A 20,341-nucleotide genomic window follows, 5' to 3' on the forward strand; every position below is an offset into this window, starting at 1 on the left:
AACTGCAATAGGTTATAAGAGAATAATATCAGAACTATATCAGAAGAGAAGAGTTTTTATCAGGCTGACAAAATTATATAGGCCAAAGAGTGAAGGTTTTAGCAATTTCTTCATGTTTTTATTAACAGGAGGAAGTCAAAACGACACTATCTCTCCAACATAGTTCACAAGAGACGGGCATGTTTTCAGAGATGTATATGCACATAAGAGACCTATGGGAAAAGAACCCATGGGTCCAGTGCCCTGGGTTACATTCACTTATGTATTTTGTTTACTGGGAATTAAAAACATCTACTCGGAAGCAAAGTACATGCAGTCTACAGTAGGCCTCATATTATGACTTCAAATACCAGAACCTTTGAAGGTACATACACACACATGCATACATGTATATATATATTGTGGGGAAGCAGACCCAAAGTGATCAAATAGGATGCAGACTCAAAAGAAGTCCCATTAGACAAAATTTATTATCCGCATAGGGGTACCCCGTGAACACAAAAAATAATACATATTTACAAAAATTAACGGTGCTCAACAAAAACTAAGCAACAGAACTTAAACAACTAAGGAAAAAGCCACATGTACCCTAGCTACACTGATGTCTCTCGTCTGTCTAATTAGCCCTGCTAAAATACTCTCCTGCACCGGAAGCTCCTCCCCCGGGATACGCCATCTTTTCTCCAGGTGCTGTGGGTGTAACATTAGCATTTCCTTCAATATAAAATCATATCTCAGGGCCCAAGTCCCTTTACTAAAGTGTTTAACAAAATAAACTATAAACACTTATATCATTGAAACAAAAATATGTAAGACATTAACACAAAGAAATAAACAAACTTAAACCAGTTTTCCCCTCCACATGGTCCAGCCCACGACCCCTCTCAAGCCTATAAAATGGCTGACATTGGGCACGCCCCCTCTTTGTTCGTACCATGTGGAGATGCAGGTAAGAGGATTGCTGTATTGAACTGAATTGACACAAATAAAATATGTTTAAACTAACTTGTGTGTGGTGATTTAACTGATTGAAAAACTAAACAAAACAAACCTGGGATTGTTCTATTTAGTTTAGTATTGAAAAGTTATTGAAAATGAACAGACATGTGTACAAACCAAATTATAGTACTATTAAAAAGGGACAAAGGCCCACTTTGTCACATATATATATATATATATATACATACATACACACACACATACACACATATATATAAAACCACCCTTGAGGCCAATGGCAAGCCTTGCACAATGGTCACTCGCACAAGTGACCATCAAATGTGGCATATACCAAGGAGATGCACTGTCCCCACTGCTGTTCTGCATAGGTCTGAAGGGGCCTCCCAGATGGAACATTAGCAGACATTGAGGACAGCTACAAGTACTTTGGTATCCCACAAGCAAATGGCAACCTTGAAGAGGAAACGATGAAAGCAGCCACGGCCAAATACCTCAGGCGAGTAAGGAAAGTTCTAAGAAGTTAGTTCAATGGCAAGAACAAGACCCAGGCAATAAACAGCCTCGCCCTGCCAGTAATCTGATACCCAGCAGGAAACATAAGCTGGCCAAAGGAGGAGATACAGACCACATATGTTAAGACCCAAAAGCTCCTTGCATGGGGGGTTCCAACCCAAATCCACCATGAGACAGTACGTGAGATGTAAGAAAGGAGGCAGAGGACTAGTGACTGTGAGAACCACAGTCCAGGATGAAACATCCAAGAGCCATAAGTACATCAAGGACAAGGCCCCAACAGATGACGAGCTCAGTGACTGTCTCAGACAGTGGAGTACAGAGGAAGAGGTGCTAGAGGAACCATCATGGAAGGACAAGCCCCTGCATGAGATGTACCACCGAAATATAACTGAAGTGACTGATATCAAGAAACCCTACCAATGGCTTGAGGAGAGAGCTGGTCTGAAGGACAGCACAAAGGCTCATCCTGGCTGCACAGGAGCAGGCCTTGAGCACCAGAGCGATAGAGGCCCAGATCTACCACACCAGACAAGACCCAAGGTGTAGTCTGTGCAAAGAGGCCCCTGAGACAATCCAGCACATAACTACAGGGTGTAAGATGCTGTAGGGAAAGCATACATGGAGCGGCATAACCAAGTGGCGGACATAGGGTACAGAAACATCTGTGCAGAGTAAGGACTGGAGACCCCAAGGTCAAGGTGGGAAACACCTCCAAAGGTAGGAGAATGATCGTGGCAAGATCCTGCGGGACTTCCAGATACAGACTGAATGGTGTTGGCAAACCAGCCGGACATAGTGGTGGTGGATAAACAACAGAGCAAAGCCGTTGTGGTGGATATTGCAGTACCAAGTGATGGGAACATCAGGAAAAAGGAACATGAGAAACTAAAGAAATACCAGGGGCTCAAAGAAGAGCCGGAGAAGGCCTGGAAGGTGACAGTATCAATGGTGCCCATGGTCATCGGAGCACTTGGGGCAGTGACCTACAAACTGGAGGAGTGGCTAAAGCAGAACACAAAACATCGGATATCTCAGTCCAGAAAAGTGCAGTACTAGGAACAGCAAAGATACTGCACAGAACCCTCATGCTCCCAGGCATCTGGTCTGGTAGAGGTCCTGCGCGTTCAAATGGTCAAGAATACCAATAAACCAACAAACCTTTTAAGGTATGCAGCCAAATACCGTTAGCATAATGTTAGTGCTATTTCTGTGTAATAATGTCAAATAGCTTGGCGCACACTGCCGTCTCTGGAGGAGGAAAACAAAAGCAGTAGACCATACCAGTTTCTAACAAAGCTTTGCAAGAATAAACCGCCTAGAAATACCCCAGACTCTGGTATTTTTTTCTGCCCAGACAAAAACAAAATACCAACACAAAGAGCTCAGGGACAGCAGCTCTAAACACAACATGAGAGCAGTTAAGTAATTGATCAATGTTCAGCAATACTAGAAGAAACACCCGCGTCTTTCTCATTGTTAACTTCCTACACAGAATAATCAAAACAAACTTCTTAATTCCCTTTTATTGATGCAAAGGCAGGCTTTTAAAATATTCACAACGTGCCAAGATGAAAGGGAGGGAAGGTTTAGTCATGGATACATAAGAACTGTATCTCTTAAGTCTTCTTCTTATTCAAAGAAATCAGATTTAACATTTTATACAGATCTCCTTTTCCACAGGGCTCTTTTTAATTGAGAGCTCTACAGCCAATCCTCTGTCAGTAAAAGCATGTGGTTTGGAGGAGAGTTCAGACTTTGGAGAAAGACTAATGCTATTGGATGAATGCGAGTTTAATGTCAGACCGTGGAACTTCCAAGGGATTCTCTCCTTGGAGACAAGGAAGTAGTGGACCCTTCAGAAAAGTTAGTGTGCCTTTAACTTAGTTTTATTTCAAACAGGGCAGACAAATCCCAGCTTCTTTCTACTTCTTAATACTATTCTCCTCTTGTGTCCTCAGATATTATTTTGATGTGAGGGGACAGAGAAAACACAGTGCCTGGGGCTGCTCTGTCTGTGCAGCACACTCATAAATCTCCCTTTAGTCCCCAATAGAGGGCAATCAAAGTCGAGTTTCCTCTCACCACACAGTTGACATCCATGCCAGCGTCGAGTAGCGTCTGCACGGTGCTGTGGTGTCCATTACGAGCCGCCAAGTGCAGAGGGGTGTGGTGGCGCGTGTGGCTGGTCATCAGGTTGGGGTGGGCATTCACCAGCATGCGGACCACCTGCCAACAAGACAACAGAGACATTAAAGACACAAAGATCATTTTTTACTGCCACTGAGACTACTGAATTTATTTAAGCAGATAAGTTTGGTTTGTGGGTGTTTCAGTTTCTTTTTTTGTTTTTTGTTTTTTTATGTTTAGTAATGGGCCATTATTATGGTATTATGGTAGATGTTTGAATGTAATCGGATTCACACCAACAATACAAAGCATGATTTAGCAGAGTAATCATTTTTTGGACATTAGAAACCAGTATTTTTTAGAGCATTGCTCAACATAAAAATCAATACCCAGATACTATTTGATATTAAAACTAATATCAAAAATAGACAGTCATTTTAAAATGGGCTTTAGAATGGTCTTGATCCATAGCAGAAATAGTATTAACAAACATTTTAATATTAAAGAAACGTCAATTATTTTGTGTATTATTATTGTGGTAACAAAATATTGAGCTTTTTCCTTAGTATCAAAATTTTGTTTGAAATTTTAGTATAGAGAGTATAATATTATTTAAATCAGAAAAAGTGATAATTAAATACAGACAAAAATCATAACAAAAATCAAATAAATATTGATTAGTGGTGAAGTGTTCTAAATTGTACAAAAAAATCTTCCACTGCAAGAAGTTAGATACTATCAAGACCCTAGAACCCTAACAAGATCTAAGGAACTCATTAAAAGCAGTTACTCCTGAACCAGATTCGTCACTCTATTTAAACCATTGTGAGAAGGGGCAATTACATTACAGGTTGAGGTACATGCTATTTTTAATCATGCTATATCAGATAGTTCCCACTGAGAGATGTTGAGTTAAAAATACTGCCAATCACCCTCACAGTGGGAGGTCCAATCACGCAGTCAGGGTAGGTAGATCCGCCATTGTGGTTTAAAAGGTCTTTAATAAGTCGTCTCAGCAGTAGGTTCCCTTTTATTATGCATGTTTGTGCTAAACTTTCGCCCTGTTGGTTGCATCTTCGCACAGCTGTATCTCTCGCCATAGGGATTTCCCTTCATTTATATGCAGAGCAAGTGAGGGCGAAGTACCACGCTGCTGCCTTCATAAATTATTCATTCACTTTCAGACAAACCTGTAGAGCTTGAATGCAATTACTCACTGCCTACGTACGTGTGGCGATTTGTGAAATATATGAAGCCTTTATGTTTCATTTCAGATAACAACCTTTTGAATGGGACATGTTGCACTGCATGTTTGCATGTGTTTGCACACTTGCATGACATTTTCAAATTAGCCACTCCTACTTGCACAGTCATGTTCTTGCTCTGTGGTCTTGTCTTCGCTAACTCCCACTGTTGTCCCGGTACAGGGCAGATGGAGACACCAGATGGTTCTTTAACCTGCCAGCCACTCTCTGTTTAATCTGACATTTACAATGCAGAAGTCCACAAAGGCTCCTGCAATCTTCACGTCAGAAGTTTAAGATTTAGAAATGCTGAATTGCTGTTTTTGTTTTTGATTATTTTGCATTTTTTCACTTGTGTGATCTTACTATGGGCTCTCTCTCGCTGACTACAGTACACTTGTTTGGGTTGCTCCCTAGAGGCACATCTGAGTAAAAGCCAAAGCCAAAGGGCTATTTTTAACTGTGATTCTAAATTGGTTGGTCTGTAGACTAAAGCTGAAAGTAGGTCCACTCCAAACAGACACTAGTTGTGTATTGTGGGATACACATACAAAAAAATGACCTTGTAAACTGAATATAATTTTGGGCGTGATATGTCATGAAATGTAGACTTTTAATTGTATGAACTATGTCATTACTAAACAATAATCATGCAGAGTGTAAACCCCTATATGTCAACCTTTGGTCCATATATCATGCAGGAATTGTTGATCCTGATAATTTATAGTAGTACCAAGTAGGGCTGCACAATTTGAGTTGGCACATTTATCAAATCACAAAGGCTGCAATTATTTAAATAACAGAATAGTCTTTTTTTCTTTTTTATCTTGTACCTGTGGTTTAGACTTCTACAAACATGTTCAGAATTTATGATATTCTTGTATTAGTGAATCTGTTCATATTTCAGTCTTTTCTCAAATGTTAATGTTCCTGGAGTACAATGTCCACTCTGAACAAAATCAGACTTATAATGTAAATCTAATTGTGCAGTTCCAGTACAAAGGCCAGTTTACCTTGTCTAATAATACAACCACAAAACCCGTTAATTGAGACAACAATAGTTACCATTTGCCCCAGTACCAAGAGTATGTTGATGATGTGATGTCATCTGATCCCCACCGATATGGAGCTATTGGAGCAATACAAATTATATATGTATGATGTGTTATAAGACTGCACTAGAAAAAATTAACTGAGATTAGATTTGCTCATTTCAAACTACTCCAGGAGCATTAAGATATGAGAGAAGGCTGAAAAATGTATTGATAAATTTGATTTGATCCTTGGGCAAATTTAAATTGTGATTTACTGATACTGTGCTGCCCTATTGAGTTATATAAAAGTTGAGTCTGACCTGCAGTCGTCCGTAGAGTGCGGCTAGGTCCAGAGGAGTTTCCTGTCGGCTGTTCCTCATGGTGGGGTCAGTGAGCTCCTGAAGCAGCACCGACACCACCTCCGAGTGGCCATACTGGGCTGCACAGTGGAGCGCCGTCTCCCTCTCATGGTTCTGTCAAAACACACAATCAAAAACATTACAAACTGATGTGGCTTTGTTTGGGACACTGACAATTTTAGAAATTTGAGAAGAAGTTTATTGCTAGATTTAGTCCAAGATCAGCGTTGGTTAAGTTCTGGTTTTGAAACAAAATAATATGATAAAGTGGCCAAATACATTGTGAATAGTAAATATGTCATCCATTTGTCAGAGTTAATACCTTGCACTCATCAAATCCAAAAGGTATTAATTTGAAATGACACTTTGAATGATTATGGTCTACTTCAGTGAGAATCATATAAAAGGTTTCTATCACATATTGTAAGAGACCTTTGGTAATACTGAGTCTTGTACTCCCATTCAGTAGATCCAGTTTTGTGTTACGTAAAAATAACAGCAGCAACCCAATGCATCACTGTGTCCCAGCATTCTGAGGTGATTTTAAATGAGGGAAACTATTAGGTTCATGGGAACTTTGTGCTCTTTGAAGGACTGGTGTCAAGAGTACGAAGATTGCTTGTGATCTCCAGAGACTGTCAACCATGAGTGGAAAGACGAGTAATGACTTTCAAACCATAAGGGACAAACACAATCCTTTATAAACAAGTAAGGAGCAACATGTGAAGCTGGGCAGAACAGTTAAGACTAGTCTGTCAATTTTACAGTATTGTTTAAAAAGTGTGTATTCGTGGGTTTCAAGCTAATGGTTTGTTCCTGATTTGATGGATTTTGTGAGGACCTTTCCCCATTCAAAAGTTACACTATTTGGATTTGAATTGTGTTATTACTATAACAATGGAGAACATTTGCCATACCAAAATCTTATGTTTGAAACCCACAATAGTGCACAATAATTGACTTATATTATATTTCTTGCTTATGTTTTGAGGTTTGTTGCACTCCTCACTTGAACACATAAACACAAGAAAGATAGCCATTTCTTTCTTCCATGCCAATCATCGTTCTTCCCTATATATTCTCCCACCACATTTCCTGCCTTGAAAGCCCATCTTTCTCTTGTGTAACATTTCTAAACACTGTGACCACACTGTGCTGCTCATATCTCATGCTTTTTTACTCACTTTCCCCCCAGAGCTTAGCCTCCCCCTCTGCCCCCCTCTCCCTCTTCTCCTCTCCTCTTCTCCCTCTACTCTTTCCCCTCAGCACAGCTCAGAGATGGAGAGATAGGCCTACTGTATGTGCCACACGTGATGCTGCAGCAGGCGCACCAGAGTGAGGTGAGAGCCTGGTCCTCGCAACCAATCAGAGCCGAGCATTCCACACACCCCTTCATTCATGTTAAAGTGGAAGCTTCCGGAGCAGAGCTGATAGGAGCTACAGAATATGCACAATAATTGCACTCGTGAACATGCTGGTGCACATCTATCTTACTTAAGCACTGTAATTGGGTGCATTATGAGTAATAAAGCATGTTTACTGTGTTAATGTGTGACCAGCTGCCACTAGGTCCCTTCACTTTAGTCGATATCATTCTCAATGCAGGTCTCATTAAAGGATGCAATAGAGTTCGGATGACAGTGAAAATCAAAACGTATGTGCTAATTCGTGTGAAGGTGAACAGAATTGTATTTAGTTATAGTTTCAACTGTGTTGTTTTTAAATCATGAGTTGTGCATTTTACTGGTGTGACACATGAAGATAATTAATGAAATATATCAGATAAAAGGTTAAATGTTATTGTAAATATTCTGAAACTGCACAGATATTCAAAAACTGACACATGATCATTTCAATGACAAGCACAATGCATACTTTAAACCTTTAATGGCATTTTAGCCTGGAGAATCTTTGTCAGTCTGATATACTGCTGTTTTCACTGACAGTTTAAGATGGGAAAACCCTCCGTTTTGTCTGAGAAGAGCCACTGACAGATGCTTAAAGCCAGAGAAAAGTCCTGCCTCCATCTTCTGAGAGAGCCCTATACGTTTCCATTACACAGCGCCCGACAGTTTCTCGATTGATCTTAGCATGAGGTGTATTGTTGCTGATTGGAGTTGGAGCAAAAGCCATCCACTAATGCCATGGCACACAGAGGAGCAGCTTAGCCATGATACGTCTAGAAAATAATCATCAGGAGAGGGCACCATCACAGACAACTTAATAAAAAGCATAGATGTATCCTGTATGTATAAATCTGTGTGTGTGTGATTATAGTTCCTCTTATCAGCAAACAATGACAGCAATGCAAACATGCTAGCCTTATCAGACAGAGGTTGCAGTGAGACCGGAGCAGACCAGGCGCAGAAAGCTGTTTGTTCAAGCATACAGCCTGGTAATGCCCATAGTGTGATATGAAGGGATGAGTCTGGCTACACAACTGAAGCTCATGATCCCAGCCGCCTAAGCTCACGTCTGGGGAGAGAGCAAAGAAGAGGCAGAGAAAGACTGGAGCAAGTCAAGCATGATGTTTTTACAAGGAAAGTAATATTCAAAGTATATGAACATACACAATTGTGTTTATATATTACATGCAGGCCGTGAGATATTAGGAAGCAAGTCTGACATACTTGACATAGGAAGTGTAATAAGCAAGCATTTTGAGCACATTTATAGCAGTCAAATTGCAGCAGATGCTCAGACTCATCTAGACAAGGGGTTCAAACTATTCAGGGACCCCCAAAAATAACCATGCCACCTTCCGAGGACCCCACCAGAAAATTATGTTTGTAATCATTTTTGGTGAAGAAGGAGCTCAGTGAAAAGGCAAAGCCCTCTATTTACCGGCCAATCTATGTTCCAAGTCTCACCTATAAGGTGACTCAGGCATCTGTTTCGGATGGCTCCTGGACGCCTCCCTGGGGAGCCAGGATACCCTGAAGGGACTATCTCACTTGGCTTACCTGGGAATGCCTCAGGATTCTCCCAAAAGAGTTGGAGGAAGTGTGTGTAGAAATGGAAGTCTGGGCAGCCCTGCATAGACTGCTGCCCCATGACCCAGCCCCAGATAAGTGGTAAAATATGGGTGGGATCTTTTCAAGTTGCAAAATGTTCAAAATGCATTATTTGAGTAGTGTACTGTGTTATTTGGCATAATTTCACCAAACTAAATACAGTGTCATAATATCTTAGAATTATCTTGCAATACTTGGGTCAGTTGTTTGTGGCTCCTACTTCAGGAACCACTGATCTAGACTAACTCAATCGATTTATCAACTTCCAATTCAAGAGATAAACTTCTTTAGTTCAAGTGGGTAAAAAAGTAAAAAAAAAATTTAAAATAAAAAAAAGTTTCAGAAATTAAAGGTTACATCTCTAAATGTTTTCTATGTATTTGGGGCTGTTTATTACACAGCTGATAATGTAACGTATGATCATGTGACATATATCTATTCTCCAGGCTCTACACATCTTGCTCAAACTAAAACCATCCATGCAGTTTAAATACAACACTTGGGAAATCGGAAGACCCATTTATTTTACAAAAGTGTACCACGGGAGCTATTAAAGCAAGCTGTGTTTGACCTGTTCACAATATGTGCCAGAAAACATTTACTGCACGTTGCACCTCCAGGAATGGTCATATCTGGTACAATGTTGATTTATGATTGTTATTGTGCAAGAAGGAACAAGTAGTGCTTGGTGTATTTATATAACACCTCAGACACAGACTTTTCACACCGTCTACCCTCCGCTACTATCAACACTTTTGGTTTGGTTCAAGATTAGATGACTCACTTAAAGTTTAATTAGTAAGCCCACTGCTTAACAATATACTACGAGACAACAAATTACTCATAAGACAATACCCCGTGTCTCATTATGTTTTGACAGCACAAATTAGATGAGACTGACCAAGAACTTTCCCATGGCTTCTCCATAGAGTGGTCATGTTCAGGTTAGTCCATCAGGAAACATGTGGTTTTCATTTTGAATTGCAACCATGCACTGTAAAATGACTTCCGAGCTGGAGCATGACCCGCAAAACTAAGTTCAACACAGCCTGAAGATACCTTTTCCACCTGGAGGATGTTGTTCAAGTTTATAACTGCCCACATACAAGGCAAGAAACACTACTCACCCAATAACACTTACTACTTCTTCTTTTGTGAGGTGCAAAGTCAAAACTGGAAAGACCAAGAGAACTTTCAGCCAGTGTCCTGTTTGCTGCTGCTGAACTCAACATCAGCATACATGGGATATACTTGACCTTTTCTGTCATTATTGTAGGTTTCTGTCACTCAGATAAATCCAACATGAGAGGGTAGAAATGTTTCCCACGCAAAATACTGTGGCATATGTGTATATAGGTAAATATATAGTGTAGGTTAATATATGAATTTTGTGTCAGCTCAGTGATGCTATAATACGGATTGTAAAGTATTTCAGATATAAAAATTAATTTGAGAATTTAGTCCTGTGTTGACATGTGGCCAGTTGATTTTTTTTAAATTTAATACACATTTTTAATGTTTTTTTTTTTTTTTTTTTTTTTTTTTTTTACAAATTTTGCAGTTAAATATTGTTAAAACATTGTACTGCAATATTAATACATTTTTGCCTTTTTACTATAATTTTACATTTGTTTTGCACTGCTAGCAGCATAATTAGCTAATTTTCCAATCTCCATGTATTGCCTTGAGTTTATCCAAAGTTGAAAGTCATCATCAATGTGACAAATTGTGTTTTTCACCTTCAGGAGACAAGGTTTATGAGTCTGTGCCAAGATCAGAGAACAGTTCATTTGGATGCATTACTTTTTATATAATGACTAAATGGCATAAGACATAAGGTTACTCGCCTCTTGAGATTTGCTACTATGCTGTGTGTATGTAAGTGTGGGAGTAATAGCAGATGGAAGGTCCTAGTTTAACTATGAGCACATTATGAGATGAAACGTCTTGACTCAGCATCATCTTCATCATAACAAAGTGCTGACACTGATATCCCGATGCTGTTTATCTCGTTACTCTTTTCATTAAGGGCCCTGTCTGCTCCAAGTGTGCTTATAGCTCTAGTAGCTCATCTTTGAAACCAGCTGTCTGTGTATCATCTGCACAGTTAAACTGCTCAGTCACTCTCATTATCCCTCTGATCAAAAACTGCTGTCGTTCAATCAGGTTTTAGAAGTTATAGACTAAAAAGACAAGAGATGTTATTAGTTTTGATCTGCTGGCAGAGAGGGCAAGGGCTAACTTTTTACGATAGTGTTGTGCACAATATATCGCTAAAATATTGATATTGCAAAATTGACCTAAGCTAAATATCTTTATCACAAGGTAAAAAAATATATCAACACAAAAGTCTCCATCAGGTAGAAATCTGTTGTTTGTTTTTTAAAGTATAATAGACAGATTAAAGATACTTTTGTCCTTATATATTGACACAGGTTTGACTAATAATTCACAACATTTAACCTTAACTTATTGTGCCAAAAAAGTACATTAAAAATATAATACCGTTGTCACAGTACAAAACATAGTTATCAAACATTGCATCTTTTTCTCATATTGTGCAGTCTTACTTTCAAATCCATATGAGCAGCAAGCAGTACCTTTTAAAAATAAAGTTTATTTTTTGATTGAAGGCAGCAGGTGCACAAAGCAGCAGTGAGACAAGCAATACTGTGTGATATTGATTAAAAGACAGAAAGAGCCGAGCTTAAGATGTTTTCGTATACGTGACTAAGATGGATATAGCATAAATGAGGGCATCAAAGGGATTGCTCATTATTTTGTAGATTAAGTCTGAGAAAAACAACTGAGATGGTTTAGACATGTTTGCATAAATGAATGTTTGGTAAATGGCTCACAAAAAACAAAAGAAAAGCTTTACAAATGTAGTGAATAATAGTGTGTCACAATACATTAATTCAAAATACAAAATACATGTAAGAGCCCTTTATTTAAAGAAGACATATTGTGCTATTAGTTATGATCTATGAGTCCCATGGACCATTGTTATAATTTGCACAATTAATCTAAAACAACTTAATGAAAAGTCCACTTGACCTCCACGTTAGAAAACTGTGGTGCCCAATGGGAGCTGACATTGCCATAAATGTCATCACAACAATAAGCCGTGAAGTTATCAGCCCCTCTTATGGATAGCTGCACATCACGCTAGTAAGTAACAGATTTTTTTTTTTTATCTCTATCAGTGATTACGTGATGCTGCCAAATCCTATGTATAATGCCAAATAAGAAAATAAATTTGGAGAACAAAGTAAGTAGGGAGCAGTGGGTGTATGCCGGTGGCTGTGAAAATGGGGGTTGATTGGCAATATGGTATCTTAAAAAATGATTTAAAAAAATTGCTCAAATATGCACAAATCAGTCCAAACACAACTTTGGGTGAGTAAATTGTGAGGGAAAACAACTACAACATGGTTAATAGAACTGAAAAGTCTTTAATACTGTGCCAAAGTGGGCTTTCTCCCATTAAACTCACATTCATTTTATGTAATTTCACACATTTGTTCATTTCATTTCCCACAATTTAAAAAAAAAAAAACAACTTAACTGCTAGACATAACTATCCCGGGGTCATTTTGTTAGTCATTTAGTTGTTTTGTTAGTCTTTGTTTAGTTCTAGTCCACCTTTAAGTTAAATACCACACATACATAAGATACTTTAAATATATTTTATTTGTTAAGCCTTTTAATTTTAGTTGTACAATTCAGTTAAACACTACTAACATGAATCTCCACATGGTCTACAGGGGGCATGCCAGTCATGGGCCGGAGCATGTGGAGAGGAAAACTGGTTTAAGTTCCATGGGGGCCTAAGTCCCTTTAACTCACACTGGTTTAGAGTTAAAGGGACTTAGGCCCCTATAAATTAAGCAGGTAGACTGATATACTGCTCAAGTTAAAACCTAACTGGCACCTATGGAATGATTAGTACTTACCTGGGGGAGGTCCTTCCTGCTGGGGAGAGTATAAAAGCACATGTGGGGTTTTCCTTAGTTTTGTTAATTTTTGTTTCTTTTCATTAAGTTGAGCAGAGTTCATTTTTGTGAATATGTAATATTTTGCCACATTTGACCATGATGAATCTGAATACATTTTGTTGAATGGGAATTTTCTGCATCCGGCTTCAGACCACATTGGCCAGTTTCCCCAAAAATATTATTATGTGGTCTTAAACTGGCTCTGATAAAGATCAAGGCCATTCTAAAACTATTCAGGAAAAATCCAACATTGTCCAATTTATGTGGGGTTTTCACAACCATTATCTGCTGAAATGAGTATAGTAGTAGTCTATATTATAGATTATGTCGGTACAGATTTTTTTGACAACCCTAGTAGTGACATAATGTAAATTAAGATGAAAGAAGAGTGTTGATGGTATAAGTTGCACTATAGGATGAAAATGTTTTGACTCAAGGGGAGATCAGAGAAGAAATTAAAAGAGTTACAAAACCAGCTGCCCATAGAAAAATCAAGTTTAAACTATAGCGTCTAAACTGAGAGGTCTTTATAAGTCCACACTGGCACAATAATCACCACAACATCCAAGCATGAAACATGCATTTGGCCTTGTAGCTTTATAGTGCAACCCTGAGTGAACAGCAATCTGTAACAGTCCATCATACAGCCTCACATGTAGTTTATGGTCATTCTGTTCACTCTTAAACACAATGCTATACTCTAATGAACAAAAACAGGTGTGAACCAACACTGCTGGGACCAATTAGACAGCAAACACTGTTCTGGAGTTGGCTAATGATATCCACTTACCTCCAGTAATCCTCCATTTAATGCACTTACAAGTGGCCTTAGTCAATTTCCTAATCTCTTCTTGGGCAAAGTTGTTGCTTCTTGATGCATCATTGGATTCAGTTCAAGTTTTTTTACACTCTTATAATTTCTTCAATTATGGCCTGATATTAAATCTGATTAAATGTATTACATTCATAAAATTCTATAATGGTTACTCCAACATACAATAATAAGAAAAATATTTTAGGAATAAAAATGAAATTTCTTATCTAGGTCCTGAAGCAGTTATATTTTGCTCATTAACAAAAAGCCAAAGGACATAGTATTTGCAGTTATATGTACACACTGTGAACCTCTGACACTATGTGGGCAGGGGAATAACAGGGGAATAACAGGGGAATGAGCTGTGGTGGCCCTTACGTGAGATTGATAGTATATCATCCTATGTAATGTATGCAGATCTTGCTCTCAATTGCAGACAGGGCACAGAGTGGAAATATATTGAGCCTAGACATCGTAAACACAACAAACGCTTCATAAATTTTACCAAAAGATTTATACCTGCAGCACAACACAAGAGGACACTGACAGGGACAATAGATATTTGAAAATATCTAATGATGTATAAAGGTGCCATGGTTTAAGAAGGTAATAAAACAGGATAGGATATGAGATAAAAGCAACACTAGTCGTGGGTCGCAAATCTGTATACGAAAAAAACAGTTGCGCAACAGATCAGAATTATTTACTATGGCTGGAAATGCTACCCGTACAAAATGTATTTATTTTTTGCTTCAGATTAGATTATAATTTACATATTTTTATCCTTTTTGAGAATGTAGTTTCAGGAGACCCATACATTAACCTTTCCTCCAATTTGCTTACAGTGGCATGTACTAGAGTTTCTTCTCAATCAGCAGTACATAGTGTGTGCCTATGCTATTGGTACAGCCCTCTCAGCTCCACAATCATTGACAGGGAAAAAGAAAAGAAAAATGGTCTAGTTCTCTTGCTGACAAACCCCTTCGCTCCTGGAAAGAGGGCCACCATTTATCACAACAAGCAATTAGGGCCTAACAACTCAGGCAAGAAAACAATTTGACTATTATTGAACAGAGAAAGGTGCTTATTAGGCATGGTATATGTTCTGACAGCATCGCTGACTTTCAGTGCCTCTAGGTTTAGATCCAAAGCTTTCTTTAGAAAGCATGATATGACATAATCATTATGCTATAAGCACACAGCTCAAAGTATGACTAAAGAGGAAAAGGTCATTTCTGCTGATGAGAAATGACAGCAGAGACATCCTGAAAGCTCCTGGAGCAGAGGCTCAAACTTTAGTCTGACAGCAGCCATAATGACTGCACCTATGGACCTTTTACCTTCCAGATAAGACCAGGAGCCGTTTTTCTGTGCAGTTTATTGAATAACATTTGCACAGTCCTAATATTAATTTGACACCTTCAGAAAATTTGTACATGACTAGATTTTCTGGCAAAAAAAAGTATTTGAGCAGTACCTGTCAAACCCAAGAAGTCTTGCCTCATTTAATATCTGTAGAAACAGAGATATTTTTCTATCTGTCAGTGGCAGTGCTAGTGTGCCGTTTCTGGAGTGATTTATGGTCTGAGATATTGTCAAAAGTATAAAAATTCAGATACTAATCGATAAAACTATTTTCGAAACACAGCTACTCATTTCAACAAGTACTGATATGGAAAACAATCACATAAACACAAACATAAACAGGAAAAATTTGACCTTGGAATAGTAGAATAGTTGGAATAGTTTTAGGAAATAATAAAAGATCATATGGTAACCTACAGTATAGTGTTGAAAAAACACTAGTCTGACATAAGTTGTCTCTTGAAACAATGCATTATTACTTTAAGACTGTAAAGGTAGTATATTCAGTTGTATACAAATACAAATATTAGCATGTCCAAGAACCAAACCAATTTCCGACATTGCTCTATGTGCACTGTATAGTTGGACTTACTTTTATGTAAAGCACTTGGGTCAGCTGAAGTGGTTTTAAATGTGCTATATAAATAAATTTGCATTGAACTGATGTTAATATTAGTACCGTCAGTTACCTGTTGGTTGACTCTGCAGTGGGAGGGGCCATGGTGGATGAGGATGCGCACTATGTCCACGTCTCCTCTCCAGGCAGCGAGGTGCAGAGGGAAACAGCCCTTACTGTCAGCTACGTTGGTGGAGGCCTCGAACTGCAGCAGCCTCAATACCACCTCCCTAAGTCACAGAGGAGCACCGCGATCAATAAATCAACAGATAAAGCCAAGACAGCAGCAGAACTAATGATAAGACTGTGAATCTATATCATGGCATACACTTTCCACTTGAGCGAGAAACAATTTCCTCGTCTCCACCACAGCTAAAGAAAAATACCCTCATGGAGCAATATATGATGTGACATGCAGCCAGGTTTTTCTAACTGTGTTTCTGAGTGCTGCTGTAAGAGATGAATTATCAATAAGGCCAAGCACGATACACAGAGCATCAGTCTATTGATCAAAAACTAGTGATGCCAAAAAGGCTAGGAGCAAAACATGTGCTCACTATGTTGAATATCGAGTTGAATTGACAAAGGCCGGTTGCCGAGGGAAGTTACTGTATTTTAGGTTTTTATCTGTTGAGTCTTGATTGGAATTAAATGTCTTGAGTTTATAAAATTTCTTATAATGTATTAATGGATTTATAAGGTAGCTGCAGAAATAGACAGTCACCTTTGAGTTTTATCATTGGTCAATATATAGCTTTTCAAATTCTTGTTTTTTTGTTAAATAAAGAAAGGTGGACCAGAATTTTATAAATAGATTATTAAAATGATATTGAACTTGCTAACAATGGGGAAAGAACTAATTATTGCAGCCTAATCAAAATGTATTAATGTATTTGATCATATGTTAATTTAGCATATTTCCAGAACAACAAGAGGGACATTATCAAAATAATATATCACCCACAATTTCATTAGTACATTTTCTTAACTGTTTCTAAATTGTAAATATACTTTATGTCACACTCTAACACTAAATGATAATGTTTTTTGTTGTAGCACAGTTTTCACTCCCACCTCCCACCTACTTTCACCCTTCTCCTGTTTCTCCAATGAGGGAGGAAATCCACATAATTGCCCCCAAAACACAGTAGTAATCCTTCAGTTCCGCCGGCCCATGTAGCGCATGGACTTTAATCTAATCCACCAGTCTAATCTATTTCTCCATGGAGCAGGTGAAGAAGCAGCTACCAACTGACTTTGGGCATGCACACTAATTATTTAAACTCATTACAGATAGTACAACAAGTACTGTCTGTTATTGGTGGTTATAAAGTTGTGTTTGATCCCTCTAGCTGAACATACAACAATTCACACAATAGGTGTGCAATATACACATTGTTATCTGTGTATGTCTACCTATACATATACTGGAAAACAAAAATGAATGGAAAGTTGACATTTAATTTGCAGCAGTGAGATGCAGTACCCTTTAGGCCCTTACATTTTACATACAATTTTCAAGCTGTATTTTTATTTTTTGACATGGAAAAGTCGAAAGCTCATTAATGTGTGTCTTACCTGTGGCCATTGAGCGAGGCATGATGCAAGGGAGTGTATCCTGAGCTGTCTGTGCAGTTGACATTCAGGCCCTTCCACATGCTGCAAACAAACAAAGGCACAGAGTTAGAATTTGCACTGAAAATTCATATTGTTGGTAATACATATGTAGCTGATATGAAGGCCATGTTATGTCAGCATTAGATATCCAAATTAGTTTGTGCACTGTTTACAGAAAGTACTTCAACCATAATGTATTTAGCTGTAAAAGAGGAACCCGACCTAAAGAAAACAAATTAGGTTGGTGCTCAAAAAATCCTGCATATTCAAATGAATCAACAGAAAATGTAAATCTCAGCACTAGTCTTTTAGACAGACACACACTGAACAACAGGGCTGAAGAGCGCCATTGACGCCTGGGGTTTTCCCAGGGCAATAATTATCTGACCTCTTCATTGCACATGCGACGCTCTGAGCAGGTCACACAAGCACTAATTAGCCGGTTTGGTGCTTTGGGCTGAAATACTAAATCAAGTTACATCCAACTTGACTGCTTTGCCCTTTTTATCAAATTTGAATGAATATGGTCGCTGCCGGACAAAGAACTTAATTTGTTGTGCTACACACTATGAAAATCTTACTATTGATAATATCTTGAAGCCATTTCTTTTACCGAGATTGAGAATAGTAATTTTAGTTTGGACTAAACTCTACAGTGGATGCAACACTGAAGGTCAGTTATGTAAGGCACAGAAGCACAGCTAACGTTAGTGTATAGTTTGATTTCTTGTCATTTTAAATTCACAATGTAATTTGATTCTATGAATTAGCAAATTACATACTTTCCATATTTCTAAGGTAACTTCTGGAAAGAGAACCAACTCACTTCTGCTAAAGCAGTCTAGCATGCATAGCTGTAATACTGTGATTTGGTAGTGTTTTTTCATATGTCCTTTGTGTTCAATCCTCTTCATTTATCCTGCCTTGGTTCAGTCATGAGGAGTACACTGCTCATTGGGTGAATACAAAGAAAGCAAAATATCAATAAAACAAAGAGCTCATGGGCCAGGAGACCAAAACGGGGCTAATATTGTTGCTTGTTTCCATTTGTCCACATGATCAGTGTACACAATGTGTGTGTCTGAGTGTGTATCGATCCCTCTGCTCTCCTGACCCCCTTCACGACTGACCTACATACAGCCACTCTGAGAGATTGCTTGTTAAAAAGAGCAGTCTGACAAATGACAAGGGCACAGGGTGGCATGCAATTGAAACAAACAAATCGAAAATAGAACACAGTGAACTTAAATATAAAGAGATATTTTTGAGGCCTGTAGCATTTTTATTGACCAACATTTGTTTTAGCAAAGGCCATAATTCAAATCGGCTTTGTGATTTTTTTTCAATGGTTTTAGTCATTTTGCCACTGTAATTTACTAATTTCTAGGGATCTAAACAGTTGAAATTAGAAGTTTACATACACTATATAAAAAGACACATATACTTTTTCCCTCAGTGTCTGACAATCAAACTAAACTTTTCCTGTTTTAGGTCAATTCGGATTAACAAAATAATTTCTATTTGCTAAATGCCAGAATAATGAGAGAAGGATTAAGGATATTTTCATTACTTTCTCCAAAGTCAGACGTTTACATACATTTCATTAGTATTTGGTACCATTTCCTTTAAACTATATGACTCAGGTCAAACGTTTTGGATGTCCTTCCACGAGCTTCTCACAATAGTTGGTAGGAATTTTGGCCCATTCCTCCTGACAGAACTGGTGTAACTACGCCAAGTTTGTAGGCTGCCTTGCTCGCACATGCCTTTTCAGGTCTACCCATAAATTTTTTGTAGGATTGAGGTAGCCACTGTCGCAGCCACTCCAAAACATTGACTTTTTATCTTTAAGCCACTTTGTAACCAGTTTGGTAGTATGCTTCAGGTCATTGTCTATTTGGAAGACCCATTTGTGCCCAAGCTTTAACTTTCTGGCTGATGTCTTGAGATGTTGCCTAAGTATTTCCACATAATGTTCTTTCCTCTTGATGCCATCCACATCCCAAGTGCACCAGTCCCTCCTGCAGCAAAACAACCCCCCAACATGATGCTACCTCCCCCGTATTTCAAAGTAGAGATGCTGTTCTCAGCCTTGCAAGCTTCCCCCTTTTTCCCTCAAACGTCACGATGCTCATTAGGCCAAACTATTTTAGTTTTATCAGACCACAGGACATGTCTCCAAAAATTAAGGTCTTTGTCCCTGTGTGCATTTGCAAACTGTAATTTGAGTTTTTTATGTTTCTTCTGGAGTAATCGCTTCTTCCTGGCAGAGTGGCCTTTCAGCCCATGTTGGTACAGTATCCATTTCTCTGTGGATAATGACACACTCTTACCAGCTTCAGCCAGCATCTTCACAAGGTCTTTTGCTTTTGTTCTTGGGTTGATATGTACATTTCAGACCAAAGCACGTTCATCTCTGGGATACAGAACTCGTCTCCTTCCTGAGTGGTATGATGGCTGGACATTCTCATGGTGTTTATACTTGCATATAATTGTTTGAACAGATGAACGTGGCACCTTCAGGCATCTGGAAATTGCACCAAAGGATGAACCAGACTTGTACAAGTCCACAGTTCTCTTCCTGATATCTCGGCTGATTTCTTTTGACTTTCCCATGATGTCACATAAAAAAGTGTGTGTGTTTCAGGTGTGCCTTCAAATACATTCACAGGTGTGT

At 38.5% G+C, this 20,341-nt stretch overlaps 1 protein-coding gene across 5 annotated transcripts in view; it reads right to left on the reverse strand.

Moving 5' to 3' along the window:
• anks1b (ankyrin repeat and sterile alpha motif domain containing 1B) overlaps positions 1 to 20,341 on the reverse strand; it is a 151,007-nt gene that overhangs the window by 95,997 nt on the left and 34,669 nt on the right. For 4 of the 5 annotated variants that reach the window (XM_033989425.2, XM_033989428.2, XM_033989427.2 and 1 more), the window contains exons 2-5: positions 17,626 to 17,706; positions 16,121 to 16,277; positions 6,202 to 6,354; positions 3,559 to 3,702 (exon numbers count right to left, since the gene is read on the reverse strand). In XM_033989425.2, the coding sequence (XP_033845316.1) occupies positions 3,559 to 3,702; positions 6,202 to 6,354; positions 16,121 to 16,277; positions 17,626 to 17,706 (535 nt within the window). The remainder of the gene's footprint in view (positions 1 to 3,558; positions 3,703 to 6,201; positions 6,355 to 16,120; positions 16,278 to 17,625; positions 17,707 to 20,341) is intronic. The other variant, XM_055231475.1, reaches the window with a different exon arrangement.

This window comes from Periophthalmus magnuspinnatus, chromosome 23, assembly GCF_009829125.3.
Source record: "Periophthalmus magnuspinnatus isolate fPerMag1 chromosome 23, fPerMag1.2.pri, whole genome shotgun sequence".
In the NCBI taxonomy this organism is placed as follows: Eukaryota; Metazoa; Chordata; class Actinopteri; order Gobiiformes; family Gobiidae; genus Periophthalmus; species Periophthalmus magnuspinnatus.